Consider the following 22,654-nt stretch of genomic DNA (forward strand, 5'->3'; position numbering starts at 1 on the left):
GCTGTCAACTAACACTTCCCAGATCCTTTTCCTCCGCACAGTTTTCCAGCCGGCTGCTGTACTTCCACAAACAAACCACCTGTAAGTCAGTTTAAAAATGAGCTGGGTATTCTCAGTTTAAAAACTGCTTTTTGGCAATTCCCTTCAAAGTTACCGTGACCAGTCTACAGGGAACACATTAACCTAGAACAGGGAGCCAAGAGCAGCAAGAAGTTTATTCTCCATGGGAGTATTAAGACATCTGCACATAAAATCTTGCCAGAAAATAAAGGATAACTCCTCAATCCAGGAACAAAGTTTGAGTAATATCAGCTTGATGCTTGCAGTGTGAATGTAGCAGTGTTGATTGTAAGTTCTCAGAAGAGCCAGCCTACACAAATATTCAGGTAAGAATTTACTGAGAATCACTGCAAGCTATGGCTCCAATTTACACTTCATGATGGAAAATGAAATTCATACTAAGCTCCTCAGGAGTATAACTGCAGTCTCTCGATCAGGAAGAAGCAACTCAAGGCACGAGAAGTAGGTGAAAACACCTCTTTTCACACAAGAATTTAATGTTGTCCAAACAACCATTTATCTGGCTATCTATCTGATACGGTGGCATTAAGGCAGTGCTTGGAGGAGTCACATGGAGCATGGAAGCTGCTCAACGCAGGATGAATGAACCCCAGAGGGCTCTGTCAGAACTAGAATGGTACAACTGAAGCCTGAACGGGAAAACTAATAAGCTTGAAAGCTGATTAACGTGGAATTTTTTTTTTTTGTGGTTGTTGTTGCTGTTGTGTAATAGACAATAAACAATCATATAATTATGTGCTTCTGCTAAGGCGAAGTAACAACGTTTCCAGAAGGAAGTGGTGACAGGCTGTTTTCTGCACCCACAGGGAGAAATAGACTTATGGCAAGAAACGACGCTAACTGATGGCAGAGAGCACTTTTACCAGCAGCCATCCCGACTGCTGGGGGCAGCTCCTGTCTTCTGAGAAAGCAGGGCAAAAATTAACGAGTTAATGATGTGGCTTTTGCTCCCCCCTTCATTTATGGTACAGCTCTGGTACACTGTACTCAAATCCTGGCAAAGACAAAAGAACCAGAATTCTTAAATGATGTGAAATTGTTGCAGGGTATTCCAGAACAAACTGCTCCATTTGGAACCTGCTTCAGAACCACACAGTTCTTCCAGCTTCCAAGCTGAAGTGATTCACTGCTCACGTACAAATTCCTGTCCTCGTGCCAAAGTTGCCCATGGCATGACTACATCTCCCCCTCACTGATATTCATTCTGCTGTGCACTGCTGTCCTCCTTCCACCTTTCCTTTCAGGCTAAATGGCGTGAACAGCTCTGTCTTCTCCAAGGCTTCTACCACACTTGATATTTCTCTGTATCTACTAAAAGTCTGAATTGATTCACCCTGAGAGCGGGTAACTAAGACACAGAGTGTGGTACTGCCATCACACATGTGCCTTTTCTGTGGGAACACAGAGGTTTGAGAGCGTTCACTGAAGGTGAGATCAATGCAGATGTTTTCTGGTGTAAAATAAAGACACATAAACGTACAAAAACCACTTTTACTAGCACATGCTAACAGGTTTTTTGCAAACATTTGGCCAACTGAGAGCAGCAACAGTAAAAACTCAATGCGTGTATCCCTTACATGGAAGTCATTCCCCCTGCCCACACTGGAGTTCTCATCCCAAAGCACTACCGTGACAAAACAACCTTGCACAGCCATCTCTGATTGCAGCTGGGTGTGGGTGTAACACCACCACATCCCAACCCTGGTTTCAAAGAAGATGCACTCCACTGGATTAAGTTTCCCAAAGAGAATTAAACCTTGAGCCCAACAAGAGAAGATTCAGCCTAAATAAAAGGTTTGTCAAAGTTAGACGGTTAGAAATAGGGAGAAAAACTTGAGGGCACCGGGGAAAGCCCTGATTCCTGTTCATTTACACCAGGTGCAGATCATCAGCAGGGCACAACAGCTTGGCAATGGAAGCCAGACTTGCATGGTGTTAGATACCAAGACAGCATGACTGCAGGCAGCACATCCCGCCTGGACGCCTACCTGTGTGATGTGGTGTAGGGAGCCTGCTTTGGCAGGGGGGTTGGACTCAATGATCTCTAGAGGTCCCTTCCAACCCCTACAATTCTGTGATTCTGTGATCAGGTCCCACACTTTCCCATTGTATCTAAAGTATGTGAGCACACAGCGTAGGGATCTACAAGCGCTGTGTCAGCATGTGCAAGTAATGCAAGGGGCTGTGTGCTTCTACACTCTGCACTTCCACCGCTTCTCACACACGTGTCTCTGCAGTTGTCAGCCAGCAGTTTGAGTACAGATAGAAGGTGGTAACGGAGCAATTAGCAATTCCAGCACGGAAATACTGCACTTAAAGCACAGCACTTTACATACGATTAGAGGACTATCAAGTTTCTACCTCCCTTAAGGCAAACGCACCATGATCAAAAGTTAAGCAAAACCAGCTGACAGGAATAACAGTGTAAGCATTTGTTGGTTTTGCTCCCAGTTCCAACTACGCCTTAACAGATTAAACCTGTTAAGTCATTACATGTAACGTGACACAAACATAGGCTGCTCCCAAATCTCAGCCTAAACCCACTAAAGCTCTGTGGCCCAGCACTGATTCCCAGCCTTCTGTCCTTTCAGGCACAGACCGATGCTGTTGTTTGACATTACAGTGTTTTTCCTACAAGGTGCAGGCCACCAGGCCAGCAAGGATGTGCTGTCAGCACCCACCGCAGTGCTTTAGGAGCAAAGTAGGTGGTGAGCCTCAGCTTTTCTCCTGGATAGGAGCATTTCAGCAGGTCCTGCCCGCAGTCACAACATCTGCCATTGAGCAATTGCTGTCTATCCCCTGGTGCTCTTGCACATCCTGCACTCTCGCTGCTACTTCTTCATTTTGCAGTTTTGTTTGTTCCCTGCCGATCGTTTTACGGGGCCTTCTCATAAACTCTCACGCCCCAAATACAAAACAGAAATTGCACTTGCTGTATTTTCATACGCTTTGCAGAACAGAGCCCTTCTCACGGTACACACACACACACACACACACACACAACTAGACCGGGTCCTAAGAGAACAGCTTGGGGTGAGAAAGGAACTGAACGAAGCACTGACAAAGGGAAATCACATCAGGAAACACCTTCTGTGGAGAAAAAAATAAGTTCTGATGCAGAAAATGCACCTGTCAAGTGTGGGAACTGCTTCAGAAAACACAGAATAGTTGGCAATTAGTGGATTTTTTCCAGCAATAAGCATGAATTTAGGCTGGCCAACATCACTTCTCATAATGAACCTGTAAAAGAGAACCTAAGGGCGTGTTTCCCACAGCTCCTTGTGTCACACCCTTGCATCCCGGGCTGGCACAATGAGGTTCTTTACCAAGGTGAAGGGGGTGCTGAACAGCTGTATCATACGGTTCCTAGACTGCAACTTGCTGACCACAGAGCAGCACACAAAGCATGCTCCAGACTGCATTTGTTCCCAGAGACGGTGTCAATGCTAATGGCACTGCTCTTGGCTGGGAAGGCCACAGAAGGAAACGAGCTACAATAAATTAAGGTTGGCCCTAACACACTGGCATGTTGTACAGCGCAATACCCAAAGCATGAAAAACTACAACACAGTACAAATGTTTCTTGTATGACAATGCAACTCCTGTAAGCATCCTGCATTTCTAGCACTTTATGTAAGCATGGCTTTGTTCTGAGCCTGGATTATCCTCCATCTGAAGCTCATGTTCTCACTTCGTGCTTGAGGATCGCATGGCAACGTCTCCACAGCCTTGTGTACTCCCAAGGTGCCTTTTAGCTGCTGTCAGATTGGAACAGACCCAAGAGCAGATCCTAGAAAGTTACAGTGAGTGCCCACAAATCACTATTCAACCTCCTGTCCCCAAGGAAGCAACAGTAAAAAGATACCTGCATATACACACACATGCACACCCTCCTCATACAAGCCCCAGGACGTCTACAGGAAAACACTCCTGAACATCCAAAATGAAACTTAAGGATATGCTGCAGTTTGGTTGGTTGGGTTGGTTTTTGTTCTCTTCAATATAGATTTTGACTTGGGGACTTCTATTGCCAGGCTGGATTTGCCCAGCCTTGCGTGGCAGCCTTTGCTCTGTCCACGTGCAGGAGCTACAGCTGAGAGGATGTTGTCACTGGGAGGGGATGTGAGCACGGGAGCCCCGTGCAGCTCATTGTCTGAGCCAGGAAGCAGGGACAGAAAGGCATTCCCTCAGCTGCTTCAGGAAACAAAATGGAAATGTCAAGCCTTCCAGATAAAGTCACTCCTATAGGAATCTGCAAAAAAACCCACATTTGCCACCGGTATCACATGTATCAGAACACTTTGCTTTAAAAAAATATTACAGTCTACTTCAGGAAAGTGCAGACTTTCTGGAACTGATGTCCTCAAGACACAGAAGCAGACAGATGCTCACGTAGTGTTCTGAGGGCAGGGCTGCAGGTGGGGGCTGAGGGAGGTGCAGGCAGTGCCTGTCCCACAGCTGGAGGGCAACCAGGCCATGGGCACAGCGTGGGCAGCCAGATCCCACAGGGAGCTCCCACAGATGCTTCCTTCACGCGTTGTAAGAGTGATACAACAGAACCAGATGTGTTTGATGCTCCGGTAGGGGTGATGCCTGCAGTCTCTGTTTTTATCAGTGATACAAGTTTTAAGTACTTACAACTGCTGGTACATCAGTTTCACGTCCATTAGGCCTTGGAGCTTGATGCCGTCCCACAAGGACGACGAAGGTGTCCCTACGAAACACCTCAGAACTCCTAGAAGAGCATCCCTGCTGTTCCCTCAACGCTTGGCGTCCATCCTTAACGCCCCTTCAGATCAGGTGCTCACATCTCGGCGCTCTCTTCGCCCCTCGCTGCCGTACGGTCCCCATCCATCCCCTACCGCCTCTCCCCGGCACTGAGCGGATAGGCGAGCAGGCTCATGGCCTCGCCGCACGCCGCCTCCACCTGCCGCACCTGCTGGCGGCTCAGCCTTTCCCTCCATGCGTGCACGGCCTCCCGAGCGTCGCGGGCGGAGATGAGGAAAGGTCGCTCGGAGGAGTAGGCGGCACCTCGGGTCATGTTGACTACGAACGCCTCCATGGCGGGCGGCACGGGCAGGCCGGCGAAGCGCAGCAGGCGGCGCAGCTGAGCTCGGGGCTCCCGCACCAGGTCCTCGTAGCGGAGCTGCGTGTAGCGGCGGCGCAGGGCGGCGGGGTTGCGGCGGGCCAGCAGCAGGTCTCGGAGCCACGCCTGGCAGATCACCTCCAGCGCTCCGCCGAGGAACAGCTCGGCGCGGTGCTGCGCGGGGGCCCGCCCGGCGCCCAGCAGCCCCAGGCCGGGCGGGAGCGGGGGCTGCTGCGGGCGGGGCGGCCCGCGGGGCTCGGCGGCGCGGTGCCGGCTGCGCAGCACCTGGATGCTCTCGCGGAGCAGCGCCTGCTTGGCCTTCAGGCGAGAGTTGTGGACGGCGCGGGGGTCGCGGAAGAGCTGCACCACGCGCAGGTTGAGGCCGGGCTCCCGCAGCAGCGGCAGCAGCGCGCCCAGCTCCAGCAGCCGCACGTCCTTGATGACCACCACCGGGTACTTGCGGCACTCGGCCTCCAGCTCCCGCAGCGCCCGCGGCGGGCAGCGCCTCTCGCAGGCGGCGCCGTCCACCAGGCCGATCTCCCGGCGGGGCAGCGGCGCGGCGGGGCAGAGCGGAGCCGAGCAGATGACCTTGTTGGTCCGCCAGCCGAAGATGCCGGCCGTGGTCAGGTTGGCGGCGGGCGGAGCGGCGCCCAGCGGGTCGCGGGGGGCGGCCGGGGCGGCGTAGAGGCGCAGCACGGAGAAGTCGCAGCGGAAGAGGGAGCGCAGCATGTCGCGCAGGGCGCCCTGCAGGCTCAGCGCGTCTCCGGGGTACAGCGCCTGCCACAGGTGCCACATGGGCTCGTAGAGGTAGAAGACGTCGGGGTGCTGGTTGAACAGCTCCCCCAGGAACGACGAGCCCGTGCGCCATGTGGCATGCAGGTAGATGTGCCGCTTGCCCGCCCCGCTGCCGTTCCCCGCCGCCGTCGCCTCCTCCTCCTCCTCCTCGTCGTCTCCGGGCGGCGGCGGGCGCTGCTCCCAGCCCCACTCGCTCAGCGCCTCCTCCAGGCTGGGGCAGCGCCGCAGCAGCGGCTCCTCGTCCGCTCTCGCCCGCCTGGCTCCGTAGTCCAGCACGTAGGGCACCAGCAGCAGCAGCAGCAGCGTGTAGAGCGCCAGCAGCAGCGCCAAGCGCCGGTGCTCCCCCCGCCAGCACCACCGCCGACGGCCCTTCATGGCGGGGGGCAGCGGCCCGACAGCGAGCGGCAGCCGCCGAACCGGCTCTCGGGGAAGGAGGCGAACGAACGCTGGGCGGCGGGGGGGTGGGCTCGGGGCGGCCCTCCCGCAGGGAGCACGCCCACGGGCAGCCCGGACACGGCCGCCGCCTCACGGCGCAGCGTGGAACCGCCGCACCTGCCCCCGCCGACACGCTGCCCCGACCTCGGGGCTGTGCCGAGCCGACGGGAGACTCCGCGTTGCTGCTTCTCCACCCCAACGCCCGCCCAGCACAGGGGGAGTGTCGGCCGGAGCCGAGGGGGCGGGCTGGGAACTGCGGGCTCCGTGAGCTGTCCGGAGAGAGAACGAGCCGCAGCGATGGGAAGAGTGAGAATGGCTGTTTAGAGGCGGCACTGAGTAAACGGCAGCTATTCCAGGCTGCTGTGGGTTTCAGAATCACAGAATCACAGAATGACCCGGGTTGGAAGGGACCTCAAGGATCATGTAGTTCCAACCCCCCTGCCTATCTGTCCCCCTCCTCTGCTTAACTACCTGGGGACACGGTTCTACCTCCTCATGCTCAGGGTGTCGCGTCTTTTAGGCTTCTAAGAGCAGATTAAATACATCTCTTCATCCGAGATGGGAGTCAATGAAAGGTTGACTTCGTGCATGCAGCTGGGGGTTGGAGCAGCTGATCTCCAGAGATGTTCTCCTTTCCAACCCCTGCAGTTCTGTGTTTGGAGTGCTTAAATTCCAACGCTCGGTATCAAAATGCACAGCACACCTGCAGGTGCTCACAGGTGGATCCCAATCCCGTGTTCCCATGCAGGGTCACCAACCAGCAGACCAGGCTGCCCAGAGCCACATCCAGCCTGGCCTTGAATGCCTCCAGGGATGGGGCATCCACAGCCTCCTTGGGCAGCCTGTTCCAGTGCATCAGTGCCCCTATGTTAAACTTCCTCCTAATATCTAACCCAAACCTGCCCTGTCTCAGTTTAAAACCATTCCCCCTTGTATTATCACTATCCACCCTCATTAACAGCCGTTCCCCCTCCTGTTTAAATGCTTCCTTCAAGTACTGGAAGGCCACAATGAGGTCTCTCTGGAGCCTTCTCTTCTCCAAGCTAAACAAATCCATTTCCCTCAACCTTTCTTCATAGGAGTGATGCTCCAGCCCTCTGTTCACCTTAGTGGCCCTCCTTACTTCAGATATATTGGGTAACATAAGAGGGATACAAAGTGATGCAGAAGAAAAAGCATGTGTCTGCCCTGCCCATGTGGGGAGCCAGCCGCCTGCCTGCTAACACTCTCTTTGACCTCTGCAAAACGAGTGTTTAAGACTCGGCTTCCTGCAGTTTATGGTGTGCTGAGTGAGGAGATGGAGACAACTCGACTCCTGGGTTCCAGAACAGAATAATGTACAAAAATCTGAAGGGAAATTCTGCCCCAACATATATTTCCCTATTTAGGTTCACTGTGGCTTTGGGCTTTTTAAATGGTGTTTAAAGGGAGGCGATCTTCCCCCATTAACCTTTTTTTTCCCCCTGTGATTCATAAAGACACTATTTAAATAGATGATCTTCATTTTCTTCCAAGAGCATGATAACTCGGTGTGTGAGAAAGGCAGACATTCTTTGTTCATACACGAAGCAGCCTGGCTGGCATCTGACTTCTGCCATTTCTTGGTGCAAATTCTCTGTTTCATGCTATCTTATAAAGAAAAAGAGGGACAAAATCGACACGTTCTGCATAGTTTAGTGTAGCAATATTTCCATTCTGGTTTCCAAGTTTGTCGCTGAAAGCACTGGCTGTTTTTAACCTGATATAGCATCGGCTTCCTGTGTATTATCTCTCTAACTTGATTTTTGCTCTTCCATCTCCCACAGCTCTTTCAGCTGACAAGAAAGCCTGTAAATGTTGGAACGCAGTGCTTCAGCCCCAGAATCATTTTTATCATCTCAGCAGAGGTTTTAAAATAGAACTAGTTCCCTCTGTATCTGTTCATTTTTTGGATCGTGCCTGCTCTTGTCATTTTCAAAGAGCACTTTGTGATCAAAAATAGGCTTGATTATCTGATAAAATTAAACGTGCTTTGCAAGAGGAGCATTGGCCTCACACATCCTGGCTGCTAATGAACACCGTGCTTGCAAACACTGTCATTACAGACTTCAGCCAAAAGGAAGCCCGTGGTTAATGACGGCTTTCAAAGCTTAAAGCAGCCAACAAGCTCGGACAACTTTTGTTTTGTGTAACTGTTTTTCACTTTTTTGGAGGTTCTTAGTCATCGGGGGTTTCAACACGTGAGGCAGTACGTGCTTTGCATACAGGACCGGTCCTAATAGGTCACAGTTAGGAAGGAGTGCGTTGAGAGTAGCAGGATGCCTGGTGCCATAGAACCAGGTGGGTAAGCACTTGGTTTGCTGCAGTAGCGGAATTTCCCTAAAGCAGAATAGAGGCAGAGCCTGCGGGAGGCCTGAAATACTGCAGGGCGTTGGGGAGACTGGGTGGAGAACTAGAAGAGATACTGAAAGTGGAAAGTGAGAGAAAAGGGGCAGTGGAAAGGTGAAGAGACTGTAGCAAAGGGCTACAGTATGGCGGAGAACCAGTAGAGTTATAAAGAGAGCTTTTAAAAAAGAAAAATGATGATTCCTTTTCTGACATCAACAATCTTGTGAGCTCCTCTTACTTCCTGTAAGAAAGGAAGGAAGATAATGTCCTCACTGAAAGTGATAGGAGATGGAAATACAACAAATACTAGGAAATACAACAAGGAAATGCAGGAGGCAGAAGGCAAAACAAAGTAAGATGTGTATTGGTGGAGGTTCAACAGGAAAGTCAAAGGAGGAACGTGTTTGGGGTCTCAGCACTAAAATGGATCTGATACCATAATTGATAATGGCAGAAACCAGAAATCTCTTTCTGTTTTCTCTCAGTGTTGCAGACACGCTGTTGCTGAATTAGAGATGCTGATGAAGAATAACAGCAAGTTTTTGCAGCTTGAGTTAAACCATTGTGTCTGTATAATTAGGGAACCAAATCTTGTACAGTTCAGTCAAGCAAAAAATTGAGACTATTTTTAACAGGGGATTTATTTTTTTTTCCCCAAAAAATTCCTCTGACAGCTACTGCTACAAAAAACGTGTAGGTCTTCTGTGCTTTGTAACTCAACACTTGCATGGACGGAGTATAACATATATCAGGCATTTGGTAACCGCACTTTGCGTAGTCAGAACTGAAGTGGCAGTAAGAAGTAAAGGTTGCAGTAGGTATTGGCACCTTGGCAGAAAACAACTGAGGAGGACACCATGCTTACAGTAATTTGCTCTGAAGGGTGGACTCCTTAAATTTGCCCAGGCCAGTTCTTCATGTGCAAACCTGAATTATCAGGCTCTATGCTGCTTTAGTTCTGTAGATGTAAATGTTTAATGCCATTTTAGGCTGCACACAACACTGAGAATTGTCTTACAGATTTTACTAAAGCTTTAGCACAGCTGTCATCTGCCCTTTTGCTCTCACAGTATCTTCACTTATACCTTACCTATAAGAAAAACGAAGAGCAAACCCACAAACTCAACTCATTGAACAACTGGGTGAGCAGAAGGAAACCACAAAGTAAAAGGTCATTACATACATATACATACATGTACATACAGGGTATAGTCGCTTGCTGACAGATGAGATACAACTAATGTTCCAGCTGAACAATGACGACAACCGAAAAGTTGCATACAGTTGCTGAGCTCCTGTGCAAGTTAATGGGATCTCCTCAGCTCAAATAGGAATCACCTAAACTCAGGCTGGTCTCAGTGTAATCCCTGCAGTACTCCTCATGTTCTTCACCCAGGATAAATTCCTGCCCTTTGTGTTTTTGGGTTCTCTAAAGAAATGTTCTGGGAAAACCTGATCTCTGCACCTCCTGGAACTACCCTCTACCCAGGCAGGCTTCCTGCATCTTGCATTAGCTGCTGGGCTTGGTTGTATGGAGAAAAGTGGTGAAGGGTGCAGCCCCCAGCCCCACAGAAGAGCCCTGTTCCACCTGAGGCTGAAGCGGCTGCCAAGGTAAACAGCAAGAGCAGGCTTTCCACATCTTTTTTGATACTGGGGTGAAATGGAAGGAAACCACTGTTTTACATCTTATTTTGACAAAAGACCTCCTGAAAACACAGTAAATCTGCTGCTAAGCCTGAAGATTTAGCCAAATTGTCAAATATTTCAAGTATTTGAAATCATTACCACAGCATCCATCTGCGTTCTGACACACTGCTCAGGCAGGATGCCTTTGATCTGGACGTTGCCTACAGGTGGCCCTGGGCAGGTTGCAGGAGCCCTGGAGGACAAGCAGGAAGAGAAAGGTGTGTGGGTGCTCTCAGGGGATGGCACTTGGTAAATGACAATTTTCTGTGCTCTTGGCTTTAGTTTCTGTCACCAGGCACTTGGAGGGATGTGCTGGATACCCCCTCACACCTGAGCTGACTCAGAGTACTTTGTGTTTTGATCTCTCTCACCTTACAGCACCGACAAAAAGGTCTGTTATAGGACACTGTAAACCAATGCTTTTTCAGTAGTTTGGGTTTACTGCCTTCCATAGGGTCCATACGATGGCTAAGGAGCCTGATATTTACTCTGCAAGGAAGGCAAATGGATCAGTTTGTTTAAATGTTCTGCCTGGGATCTAAGATGTCCTGTGTCTATTTACTTGGTTAATTTATCTTTATCCTGTGGGAGACCTGAAAAAATAGAGTGTCTTTAAACAGCTCCTGAAAAAAAAACAACTAATTAAAATTATCTGTGTTTGTTTTAGGAAACCTGTTTTCTACCCCTACGTGACCCAAATAAGAGCTCCGTGTGACCTGAGCGCCAACCTTGCGTTTTGCAGGACTGAGTCTTTCTGCCTTGACCACAATTCCTTCTGTTCCATGATATGCTAAAGCACAAAGCGTGTAACATCTTTCCTGATCTAATTAGTGATACCTCCATCTGTCTCATGATGAAAGTAACTGGCATCAACACCAAGTTACATGGCTTTGTTTTCTCTCTGTCCTTCAGCGTTTCTGTACTGGTGTAACATGTCACCTGGTGAGAGGTGAATTATTATGTATTTCTGATGTAGAAGTGTACCACAGTCATGGGCAAAAGAGAGATTAAGGTCAAGTTGGACAAGGCCCTGGGCAAACTTATCTAGTGCCTCATTTAGTGGTTGGCAACCTTGCCTTTGGCAGAGGGTTGGAACGCGATGGTCTTTTAGGTCTCTTCCAACCCACACCGTTCTTTGGTTCTATCATTCCGTGATCCACATCCTTCTCCCCGTATTTCCAAGGGCTCAGCCCCATGCAGCTCCTGGCACCAGCACTAGGATTCAGGACATCTAGATGCCATTCCTCTTGTACTGAAGTACTACATGGCCAAGGACAGGTTGTTTTCCGTGTCAGCCTCTCAGTGTTTGTTTTGATCTTCACCGGGAATGCTGTTGTCATAAATCTAATCAGCACAGTCAGATGTATCTCTTCAGAAGAATTGAAAAGGACACGTGTCACTGCTTCATTATAAAGACACAACACAACACTCAGGACTTAGGCTAAATGGGAAATGCTGTGCTCCTCTGGCCACACCATCTGCTGAGACCTAAGGGCAGATCTCGGCTGGCGCAGCATCCAGAGATGCAGCAATCTGCAGCACAGGGGAACAGAGGCGTCCCTGCAGCAGACAGATTAAGCTGCTTTTTTTCTCATTCTAATCTGTTAATCATGCACAGGGTTTAAGTACAGCTCAAGGCACACCAGACATTGAATGATTTAATTTTGCGCTATTTATTGAACTGGATTTAACTTGAGGATACGTTGTTATCCGCTGCTCAACAGTTCTTCAATAAATATATAGAAGTCCATCATGAGATTGCTGCCATGAATCGGTGATTGTGTGTTTAAAATGGGTCACAGAGCATCAGGGCTGGTCTGTACAGCTCCTCATTGCTGCTGATCTGCAACAGCCATTCAGGGTAACCTCTGTGGTACTCACTGTGGTGTCAAAGGCAGGCGATCACCATTCAGGCACCTAACAGCACTTTTTAATTTATTTTTTTAATAAGAAGTGGGGGTCTGTAGCCCAAAGCCACTCCACCCAGCGCACAAAGAGAGGATAATAATAATACTGATAAGAAATCCATGCTAGGAAGTAATGGGGTGCAGTGCTAAATCTCAGCTCAGCCAAGAGGATGGGAGGGAGTGGCTCTGCTGGACTGGAGAGGAGTGCATAGAGGTTCCTGGGGAGAAGGGGTCAGGCCTCACATTCAGATGAAAAGGGTTGGAATGCCAAGAATGCGTGAATGTGTTCTGGCACCTGAAAACCGTGGGGCTGCTGACAGCATCACAGCAAATCCCAGTGGGAGAGAAATCATCAAACGTGGATAGAGGTGTGTTTCTGGACGGGATGGAAAACCAGCTACATAACAAGTTGTGCTTATGCAGGGTAGCTGGCCATGCGGTCTCACCTCTGTTCACCTCACACCTGGGATGTGGAAGAGCTAACTGGCCATGCAGGCTGCCCTCTCGTGTAGGGAAGTGATCATCAGCTCTATCTACATTTGCCAGTGCCAACTGAATGTGTTCATCTCTGTCCATTCCTGAGGTAGATGTGTGCTTTCAATAATCACCAAGAGTTCTGATGTTTTGTTTTCCCTTCGGCTCCTTCTCTCCTTAATTTCCTCTCAGCCACATTCCTGGCCTCATTACAGAACTGGCTCAGATAGTAAAATATTATTTTTTGGGAGATGGATTAGAAAAGAATGCTAACCACATTGGAGATAAAACCTGTGTTGTGGAGACCAATGCATACCCCACAGCCCAGAGAGGGATACAGCTCTTGAGTGCGGTATGTAAGTTTGATGGGGTGAGGGAGTTAGGGAAACATTCTGTTCTCTTTTTTTACGCCTCAACATTTTCCTCATGTTTACTGATGAAATTCTTTCAGCTGAAAGTGCTGAAAAGGCAAAGGGTGGCAACCCCACCCAAGTCAAGATGTTGGAACTAGATGATCCTTAAGGCGCCATCCAACCCAAGCCATTCTATGAATGTGGTTCTATGAACTGTTCTTTCATCCTTGCACTCTGTTATGTATAAACCCTCCTTCAGCCGTATGCCCTTCAGAGGGAAAGCTCCCAGTCACATTGGTTTGAGCTGTGGAATTGTGATCACGTCCTCTCTTGTGATACAGTATTCTTTTATTCTGATGGGATGCCTCCAGCTTTGCTTCTGTCCTCCCTCACTTCCCATTACTCTGAAGCAATGCTCATGGCACCAACTACTTGGGTAATGGGATCTGCATAGCTGTTAGCCAAAGGATGCTATGGGTGCTATGCCATGAGTGCTGTCATGGGTGTCCTTCTGTCAAGACTGCTTGCTTGTACTTAGTGCTGTTTCAGGAAGGCATAGATGACATTCTAAGGTATTGGGTGTGTGGGAATTATGGCAACCGTAGCTTAAGGCACTCCTAAACCTAAAAAATATTGAGAAACACATTGTGTGATGATTACAAAGGGAGTTTATTTCCTTCTGTCATGCAGGCAATCTGTGGAATTCGCTGGAACAGGCTGCCCATGGAGGTGGTGGAGTCTCCTTCTCTGGAGATATTCAAGACCCGCCTGGACGCCTACCTGTGTGACGTGGTGTAGGGAGCCTGCTTTGGCAGGGGGGTTGGACTTGATGATCTCTGGAGGTCCCTTCCAACCCCTACAATTCTGTGATTCTGTGATTCTGTGTGGCATCTATGGGCTGTATTTGACAGCAGTGGCAGAGGAATGCTTTTCCTCCACACCTCCATACTACTTCACACCCTCCCAGCCCACTGTAATCTCTGACTCATACACAGAGATGACGATGGAGCTAATCTATTTTCAGTAATTAATGGGAGAATGAGATTTTCTGGTAAATAAGGTGGCACTTCCAATGCTAGTTGCTTCTTTGGCCATCACAGTCTTCTCAGAAACTGGCTATTCTGGTTGCAGGCTTCCATCCTTCCCTTTTCCTACATAGCTCAGCCCCAGGTGCTTTGCATTCTCCAGCAAATCTGACAACAGTTCAGCATCTATTGCTCTGCCCACAGAGGGATAGTGGAAGAATTTCTTAATAACTGGCTAACTCTCATCATGAAAAATCTTCTTTCTTCAGTTCAAAAGAGCTGCAGTTTCAAGCCTATCAAAGTGCCTTCAAAGATTCTTATCTCAACAAAATCATTCCCTTCAGTAAGTTTTCCTTTGCCTTCCTGACAGTCTGTTAAAGAGAATATGCACATACAATTTTGTCAAAACTTGCATTTTTTTTTACTTAGACGAGTAAATGGACAAGCAATATCACTAACCCTCTACGATTGTCCTGTTATCGTTTCAAATGCTGGTGTGGGTACAGGCCTTGGGGGATAGCTGCCTTTGGCTGCTCCAGTTTTACATGTAGACACTTTTGCCTGGGCTTCACAGCATCTCAGGATGATGGAAGCTGTAGGAGACCTCTGGAAGTCCTCTGGATCAGTCCTCATTTCTTCTGACCTCTTCTTATTCATCCATGTTGGAAGCACATACAGCTGAGCTGATCACCCTGTCCACCCTTTACAGTCAAAAGAGAGAAACTGGCAATATCAAGGTGCTGTTTGTTTTATCTAGTTCAAATATCAGCTTTTCAAATAGGATGACTCATGCCTGGAAACATCTGCTGTTCTCCATTTGCTACAAGGAGAACCCAAGGTGACTAACGCTGGAGCTGATGTCCACACAGGAAACATCAAATCTGAGCGCATTTAGCCCACTGTCTGTTCATTGCATTTGCTTTTTAAAACTTCTTGGCATAGAGATGCACTCTTTGTGCTCTTCATACTTGCTGCAGAACTTCAAAATTTCATCCGCAAGGATTGGGTTGAGTCTGAATAATCCTTATTATCAATTTATAATACAAACAGAGTTAGTTCACATGTTTTAAGATCCCTTCTGAGGGATGATGGCATCCACTTTTTTCCACACGTCTTCAGATCTGGTGCTCACTTACTAGGAGTCCCTAAAGAAATCAAAAGGTCATCAAATTATAGAATCGTAGAATGACAGAACGGCTTGGATTGGAAGGGCTTTTTCTAAAGACTCTGCTTTCTCTTTCCCAAACATTGTTCTGCATATCTTGAGTGCACATGAGGAAGTACCCGTATTTTTTTACTCACTCTGAATTGACGGCCATAGACTGAAAGATGCAAGATGCTTCTCTTGCCCCCAGACAGACTCTCCCTGACTCCCTTGTACACAAAGAGCAGGGGTGAGATGAGAGATGGACACCTCAGCTTGTTTACTATTGAGCTGAATTCCTGCTGGTTTATGTGGAAACTCACCTTAAGGAAGGAGAATCACTCCTCAACCTCTCCCCACTCTTCTCCCTGTTATCCTAGTATCACTGTGTTGAACACCATAGTACAGTTTGGGTATTTTGTTAAAACCTGAGGTGATCATGTTACCCTTTTGCGATAAGAACTTCTCCAGGTTTCTAGGAACCTGAAAAAAGTTACTTCTGCCTTCAATGTGAAATCATCTCATTTCTTGATGTTTGGTATCTTTATTAAGGTTTTACAGTTCTTGGAAGCTGCCTCAATGCATTGCCTTCTGCTTTGTCAACAGCTACATGGCATTGCTGATTGATTTTCTAGCTCTTTGTTACAGTTTTCCACTTTCTGCCTCCTCTCTCCCTCTTTTTTTGGTTGTTTCACGTTTTATTTAGCCAGGATGAGGCTGGCTTCTGTCCTACTTTGATTTGTTTAGAAAGCAGCTTCTTCTCTTCACAGTTCCTGCTTCACTACTTTCTTCCAGAAAGGAGAAGGGCAATTTAAGCATAATTTGCCTTAATACAAGTTAATACAAAGAGGCAGTTTTAGCAGACTTTTGTCCTATTCCTCATCACTGAAGACAGGCTACTTGAGCTACTGCCAGCAAATGCTGAAAGTATTTTCCAGACCAGATGACATCTGCCAGATGACCAGATGAAAAGTAAAATGAATTAAGAAACTAGGAAGTAGATTTGGAAAACAAATAAAAAGGAAGCAAGCAACAACAAACTTTATTGGCTGTCTGTCTCTGCTCTGATTCCCCAGGTCCTCTCTAAATTTTGTTCAGCTGGGAGCTGATGGGACACGTCTGCAGCTCGTCGGAGCACGGAGCTGGCTCCCTTGACAAGCTGTCTGCCCTGGCGCTATCCCCTGGTGCTAGAAATTTGTTTACAGCAAAGCTCTTCTCATGAATTTCTCTAGGTGTTGCCAACTGCTGAATATAAATGCACTTCTGGAGACATCCGGTATGCTACAGCCATGACACTTCCTTTAAATAGGGTATTAATTTATGGCTCCTCTGTTAGTGAAGCACGGTGTCAGCCAGAATTAGCTTTCGATCCGCTGTGGCACTTCTGAGACGTCAGACAGGGCTACGTGGCCTGTGTTCTGTTATTGACCAGTTGTCAATAACTTCACTTGCCTAGTGCAGATCTATCCCTTTTGACAAATAGGGTAATTAGGAGCTAGATTTACAAGGCTCCAAGCATATAAATTTTCTGTAGTGCAGACCTCAACAGCTACTTATTTGACAGCCATTTCAGTGCTATCAAGAAATACAGCTTCAGAGGAAGACTAAATATGGTAACCTGGGGATCATCCTGATAACTGCTTTCAGGATCCATGTTTACTGACAGATCACAAATATGAAGGGGACTGCAAGAACCTGGGGTGGGGTAAGTGGAATGCTCTGCTTTAAAAGGGTTAGACTCATCTCAGTGTCATAAAGAAAAAGTAAGACCACTGACAGCAATGAAAATAAGCAGATGTTCCAGGCAGGAACAGAAGTGACTTGCCTTAATTCCAGAGTATTAGTTGTATGGCTTGTGGGACCTACAGCAGAGCAAATTAATAAGGTATACTTGACCATTAGAAGAAACTGCAATATACTCCGGACCCATAACCTTTCTACAGTTTTTCTACTGCTCAGGGCAGCAAAAAAAGTGGTTCACAATTGTTAGGATCCATCACAACAAATGGTGGCAAAGTCCTTCCCTGAAGCCCTGTAGAATTAAACATATGCTTCCCCAAAGCCCTTCACTTTCAGATCTCCTCCACCTATGAGTGTGATAAGACCATATATGGCTAAAAGAATTTTTGTTATATAAAAATAATCACAGTCAGGAACTTGCACCAAAAAAAAAAATAACAGGAAAAATAGACAGCATCTTTGACAGAAGCTTATCCACCTCCCTCTCTGTGATTTCCAGATGGCATCCAAATAACCACTTGTTATGAAAGTCATGTTGATGGTGTCCTAAATGTGTCTGTCAACATCTTCCTGCTATCCTTGATGCTGATGTGTGCTTGTCCTAGTTAGAATTCTTGGTGCTGTAAGAAGATCCTTCTCTGAGGATTTCCTGTATGTACTTTGGAATAAATCTATCAGTTTTTCATGCCCCCACACCCAAAAAGTACGATGTCTCCATTAAAAACATATATTTCTGGGGCATTCTCAATTAATTCTTGTTTAGATCCTCATTGTTCATTGCCTACAGGAGCAGTAACATTATTTTCTTTCAGTAATACTTTCTCTACCCATTTCTGAATGCATGTAGCAATATAGTTTGACTTTTTCCTGAGTAACAGGTATGATTTCCATGTTTCTAACAGATCAAGGCACTCAAAGTAATTAAATTATCCAAAGAGATTCAGGCACTCACTATGGCTACCTTCCTTACGGCTAATCTTGCAGAATTAATACTGCAGTTAGTTAGGGTAATTTGCACATCCACACTTCAACACTGGGAAGCCTGTCAGTGGCAGATGCCGGTGACTCTGTACCTTCCAGACATTTCAAATGGTCTATTTAGCAGCTCTGTACAGAGCTCAGAATATTTTTTGGCGTCACCTACCTTTGTGTTCACAAGGTTTGCTTTGGCATTCTTCTTTCTTCTACTGCTTCCTGTTAAGCTCTTTTACTACTGCTCTTATATGCTCTGCACTTCACGACAGTTTCGCTCATGTCTTCTGGATGTTGTGTTGAGGACTGGATGTTGTGTTGAGGGACATGGTTTAGCGGGAGCTATTAGTAATAGGTGAACAGTTGGACTGGATGATCTTTTAGGTCTTTTCCAACCTTGGTGATTCTATGATTCTATGATTCTGAAGAGCCTGGCTTTTTGCAGTTGTGCTGGCTCCTCAGTTACAGCTGAAACATTCTTTGAGTACTTGTCTTTTACTTATGGACCACTGGAGACTTGCCTACTCACCCTCCCCATTTAAATTAGTTTCCACTTAAATGTTAGTGTCACAGCCATGCTTGCTAGCCTATACAACACGCAAATTTGTCTAGAAATGTTAAATCTTCCAGAAACATGGCATGTGCTGGAGAGCTATGTTACATCTTATGTATTCCTAAGTAGACTTTCATGAATCAACAGTGCATTCACAAAGCTAAATTCAACTTAATCATTCAGTGTTTTGGTTAGAGTCAAAACCAGCCCAAACATGTTCAAATGATCATTGTTATTCTGCATTAAAATCACTACCCAAGCATAAGATGTCATCCCTTTGAAAGCCTCCTGTACCAAGGTATGACAAGAATCTTCACCTTTTCTGGTTTTCTTTATTTTTTTTTAATAGACTTATAATAATGAGAAATATAGAGAGTAGTTAGGCACTGGAATAGCCTGCCCAGGGATGTGGTGAAGTCGCCATCCCTGGCAGTGTTCAAGAGGTGTCTGGATAGCGAGCTAGGAGATATGGTTTAGTGGTTTTCTGTAGGTATGGTAAAGGGAGGACAGTTGGATTAGATGATCTTGTAGGTCCTTTCCAACCTTGTGATTCTATGATTCTATGATACTGTTTGATTGCTTTTTTTAACCCTCTGATCTAGCAGTAAACTTTAGTAGTTCTTCCACTGACTGGTTCTCCCTGAGTCAGTGCCTGCACTGCTTGCAACAGCACCAAGATAGTTCTGCCAGATTCTGGAAGTGGACAACAGTGATTTCTGTCCTACGTAATTTCCTTGAACTGCTCTCTATTTTACCTGACATTTTACCACTCTCCCTCATTAATCTCACATTCTTAAGTTCTATTTTTATTACGGGTTTGGTCTACAGGATTTTTTGGGGCCTGGCTTTCTTCTGTGTTTTGGCAGAAGTCCATCACGTTCTTCAGATTAAACTGATCTCTTGCTGAGGCCAGCTTGGCTCCCACTATGTAATTCAGTAGTAAGACTTGTTCTGTGCTATGGGAAATGCATAAATGCAATGGGAAATCCTCTAAGGCACTTGGTGAGGAAGAAAATATTAGAAACCCCTATGGTATTATCTGGAATTTATCACTTGAAATAACTGGCTAAAAAAACACTCTTCCAAATCAACCCTCTTTGTGCCTTTTGGGAATGCTGTGAGGAGTCTGAGAAGTCACTGTGGATAAAACCATATGGAAAATCATATAAATAACTGAATAGATATTCTCCCCAGCATACAGCCCGCTAATACTTTTACTTTTTGTAGCTCAGTTTTAGATGAGCTGGATGCAAATACATAGCTCCCAAATGATTGCTTAGCATGTCAAAAGGGATGTTTGCTATGCTCAGCAAAATGTAAAAGCTAACCATATAGGAAGGCATAAAGCAAATGGTAATTTATCTGCAGTCATGAACTCGTGCAAATACTCCTTCTATAGTGATGTGTGTGCATCTATCTATTTCATTTCTACTGATGAAAAAGGTTTATGCGATGTATATGTTGAATTTGATGTAGATTGATTGATTCTAAAAATGAAAAATCGTGAAGGATCCTCATCTCCAGTACAATTTGCTATACTAACAAGAATGTGCAGAGTTCTGCTCTCTTGGACAACTGTCACATCAAACTGTCTGGGGAAAAGGAGGCTGAGGGGAGACCTTATTGCTCTCTTTCAGTACCTGAAAGGTTCTTACAGTGAGAGTGGGGCAGGTCTCTTCTCACTAGTGACAAGTGACAGGACGAGGGGAAATGGCCTCAAGTTGTGCCAGGGCAAATTTAGGTTGGATGTTAGGAAGAACTTCTTTACAGAAAGGTTAGTTATGTACTGGAATAGGCTCCCCAGGGAGGTGGTTGAATCACCATCCCTGGTTGTGTTTAAGAGCCGTTTGGATGTGGTGCTCAGGGATATGATTTAGTGTAGGGTTTTTAGAGTTAGGGTACTGGTTAGGCTGCAAATGGACTTGATGATCTTCAAGGTCTTTTCCTACCTGAGTAATTCTATGATTCTATGACTTCTTTTAATGCTGTGAAACGTAAAATTGAAGTTGCTCCCAATTATATCAACTTGCTTTAATCCAGCATGAAATCATGCAAAATAACTAGTGATCTCCTAATAAAGTGCTGACATAATTCAGCTTATCATGTAGCAGTTACATCATTTGCTGTGTGTTCATTAGAAATTCTCAGCTCGAGAACAAGCATTGCTCATATTTCATTTATTCTTTAATTTAATTCTTCAGCATCTTCCATCCTACGCCTGGAAATCAGCTTCAAAGCCATCACCGCAGGAGCCCCAGCTACAAACTGCAATTACATTTCTCAGATGAATAAAAAGAAATACCCTTGACAATACTGATGTTTTCACAGCTTGCAATGGGAAGTGTTTCCGGATTAGATCAGGCGTTTCTCACTCCAGCATACAGTGACTTCAGATTTGCTGAATACTTGCACATCCGAGGACTAATAACAGATTAATCTAAGCGATGTGTCTGGAAAGAACTGAAAACGATGCAGGCTTTTACAGGGAGGCACAAGGTGGTGCTTTCCATAGAAAGGAAGGCTATAAAATGTCAGAGATCTTCAGGAAATGTAACTACTGTGTGTTATGAAGAGAACGTATGCTGCTTTTTTCTTCATTTGGCTTGTTTTCCTTGCATGTCCCTTCACGCCTGTGTTTTTAAGTGAAATCTATGTATTAATACTTAGATGAACTTGAGAGTTCGGGTGTTGTATTTTTCCTGTACAAGGGAAGAACCTGTTATCCCAGTCTCGCCTTGTTTTCTTAAATAGGCTTCACATTACTGCAGCAGACAATACCGAGCAACTGTACTGGTATGCTAAGTCGTAATGCCACTGAACACAGGAACATAATAACAACATGCTCCCCAAAGCACCTGACAAGGATGGAAACTTACATCAGTGCATTTACCATTAAAAGAAACCAAAACTGATCTAAAAGAGCAAAATATTTTTAGTTGGAAAGGGTAAGAAGAAGAGAAAGCGACAATATTTTTTAGCAAGAAGGAAAGCAGCATATGGTAAAACTGTTTAAGAAAGCTTGATAGCTTTAATGGGTGGGAAAAGTGAAGAACAGAAACAAAATATAAATGACGGTGACAAACTTCTCAAACTGGAATACTTGTTAACATTTGTGAAGGTCAAGCGCAGTTCCCATGGAGGATTAAAGAATGGCTCTTTACCTGGTTCACAAACAGGTGACTAAATGTGGGGAATGGCAGCTCCAGTGACCTTCTGGAATTAGATTTTTGAAGGAAAATGCATCACACAAATACAAATTCAGACTAAAAAGTTATTTCAGCAAAGAGACTTTCCATGGAGCTGGTTTCACCAAGCTACCATGTAACTGTTGAAGTGTAACTACTCAGAAACACTGGAGATTTTTCAGTATCCAGCAAGGATTTGCTGTTGCTAGTGCAATGGGGACCTGGGGTACAACATGATTTCTGTCTTCTGTGACTCTAAAGCACAAGGCATTACAGCCCTGATCATAGAATCATAGAATTAGCCAGGTTGGAAAAGACCTTGAAGATCATCAAGTCCAACCGCAGCCTAACCAGAACCCTAACTCTAAAAACCCTACACTAAATCATATCCCTGAGTACCACATCCAAACAGCTCTTAAACACAACCAGGGATGGTGATTCAACCACCTCCCTGGGGAGGATGGATCAAATGGATGGGCTGGCTGTGCACACGAACCTAAGCTGAATCATGAAGTCTGTTACCCTGTACATTATCTAATGTCTCTTACTTGTTTCCTTCTATTTTTTCCCCCTTCCCCTTTTTGGAAGTCTTCTGCTCAGCTTTTCTTGTTTCATTCTTTTTCTCTGTGTGCCGGGCACATCCTTTAATGTTTCCAGTCTTTAGTCCCAGTATCAGTCTTCCATATCCTTCATCACCCACCAAGTTACACATGTTTGTGTACCTTGGTTAATTCATGAGGAAAAGCTTAAGAGTCTGATTTGGTTTCAACGACAAGCATAGCTGAAGGGAGACTGTTGGCCCACACTGTCCTGTAACCTCCTTAAGAAAAATGACATGAAGTCAGAATGTT

At 46.2% G+C, this 22,654-nt stretch overlaps 2 protein-coding genes across 2 annotated transcripts in view; one reads left to right on the top strand and one right to left on the bottom strand.

Annotated features, from left to right (window-relative positions):
- Positions 1-381: 381 nt before the first annotated feature.
- Positions 382-6,571, bottom strand: CHST7 (carbohydrate sulfotransferase 7). The gene has a single exon (XM_015851179.2). The coding sequence runs from the start codon at positions 6,335-6,337 to the stop codon at positions 4,940-4,942; it is 1,398 nt and encodes a 465-aa protein (XP_015706665.1). The 5' UTR covers positions 6,338-6,571; the 3' UTR covers positions 382-4,939.
- TUBGCP5 (tubulin gamma complex associated protein 5) overlaps positions 6,336-22,654 on the top strand; it is a 42,894-nt gene continuing 26,575 nt past the window's right edge. Inside the window, exon 1 of the mRNA XM_015851400.1 lies at positions 6,336-6,661. Coding sequence (XP_015706886.1) covers positions 6,336-6,661 — 326 coding nt within the window. The remainder of the gene's footprint in view (positions 6,662-22,654) is intronic.

The sequence above is a fragment of the Coturnix japonica genome, chromosome 1 (assembly GCF_001577835.2).
Source record: "Coturnix japonica isolate 7356 chromosome 1, Coturnix japonica 2.1, whole genome shotgun sequence".
Taxonomy (NCBI): Eukaryota; Metazoa; Chordata; class Aves; order Galliformes; family Phasianidae; genus Coturnix; species Coturnix japonica.

Bases quoted from the DNA above. Each gene is read 5' to 3' on its own strand.
- CHST7 (XM_015851179.2), bottom strand. From the start codon at position 6,337: ATGAAGGGCCGTCGGCGGTGGTGCTGGCGGGGGGAGCACCGGCGCTTG.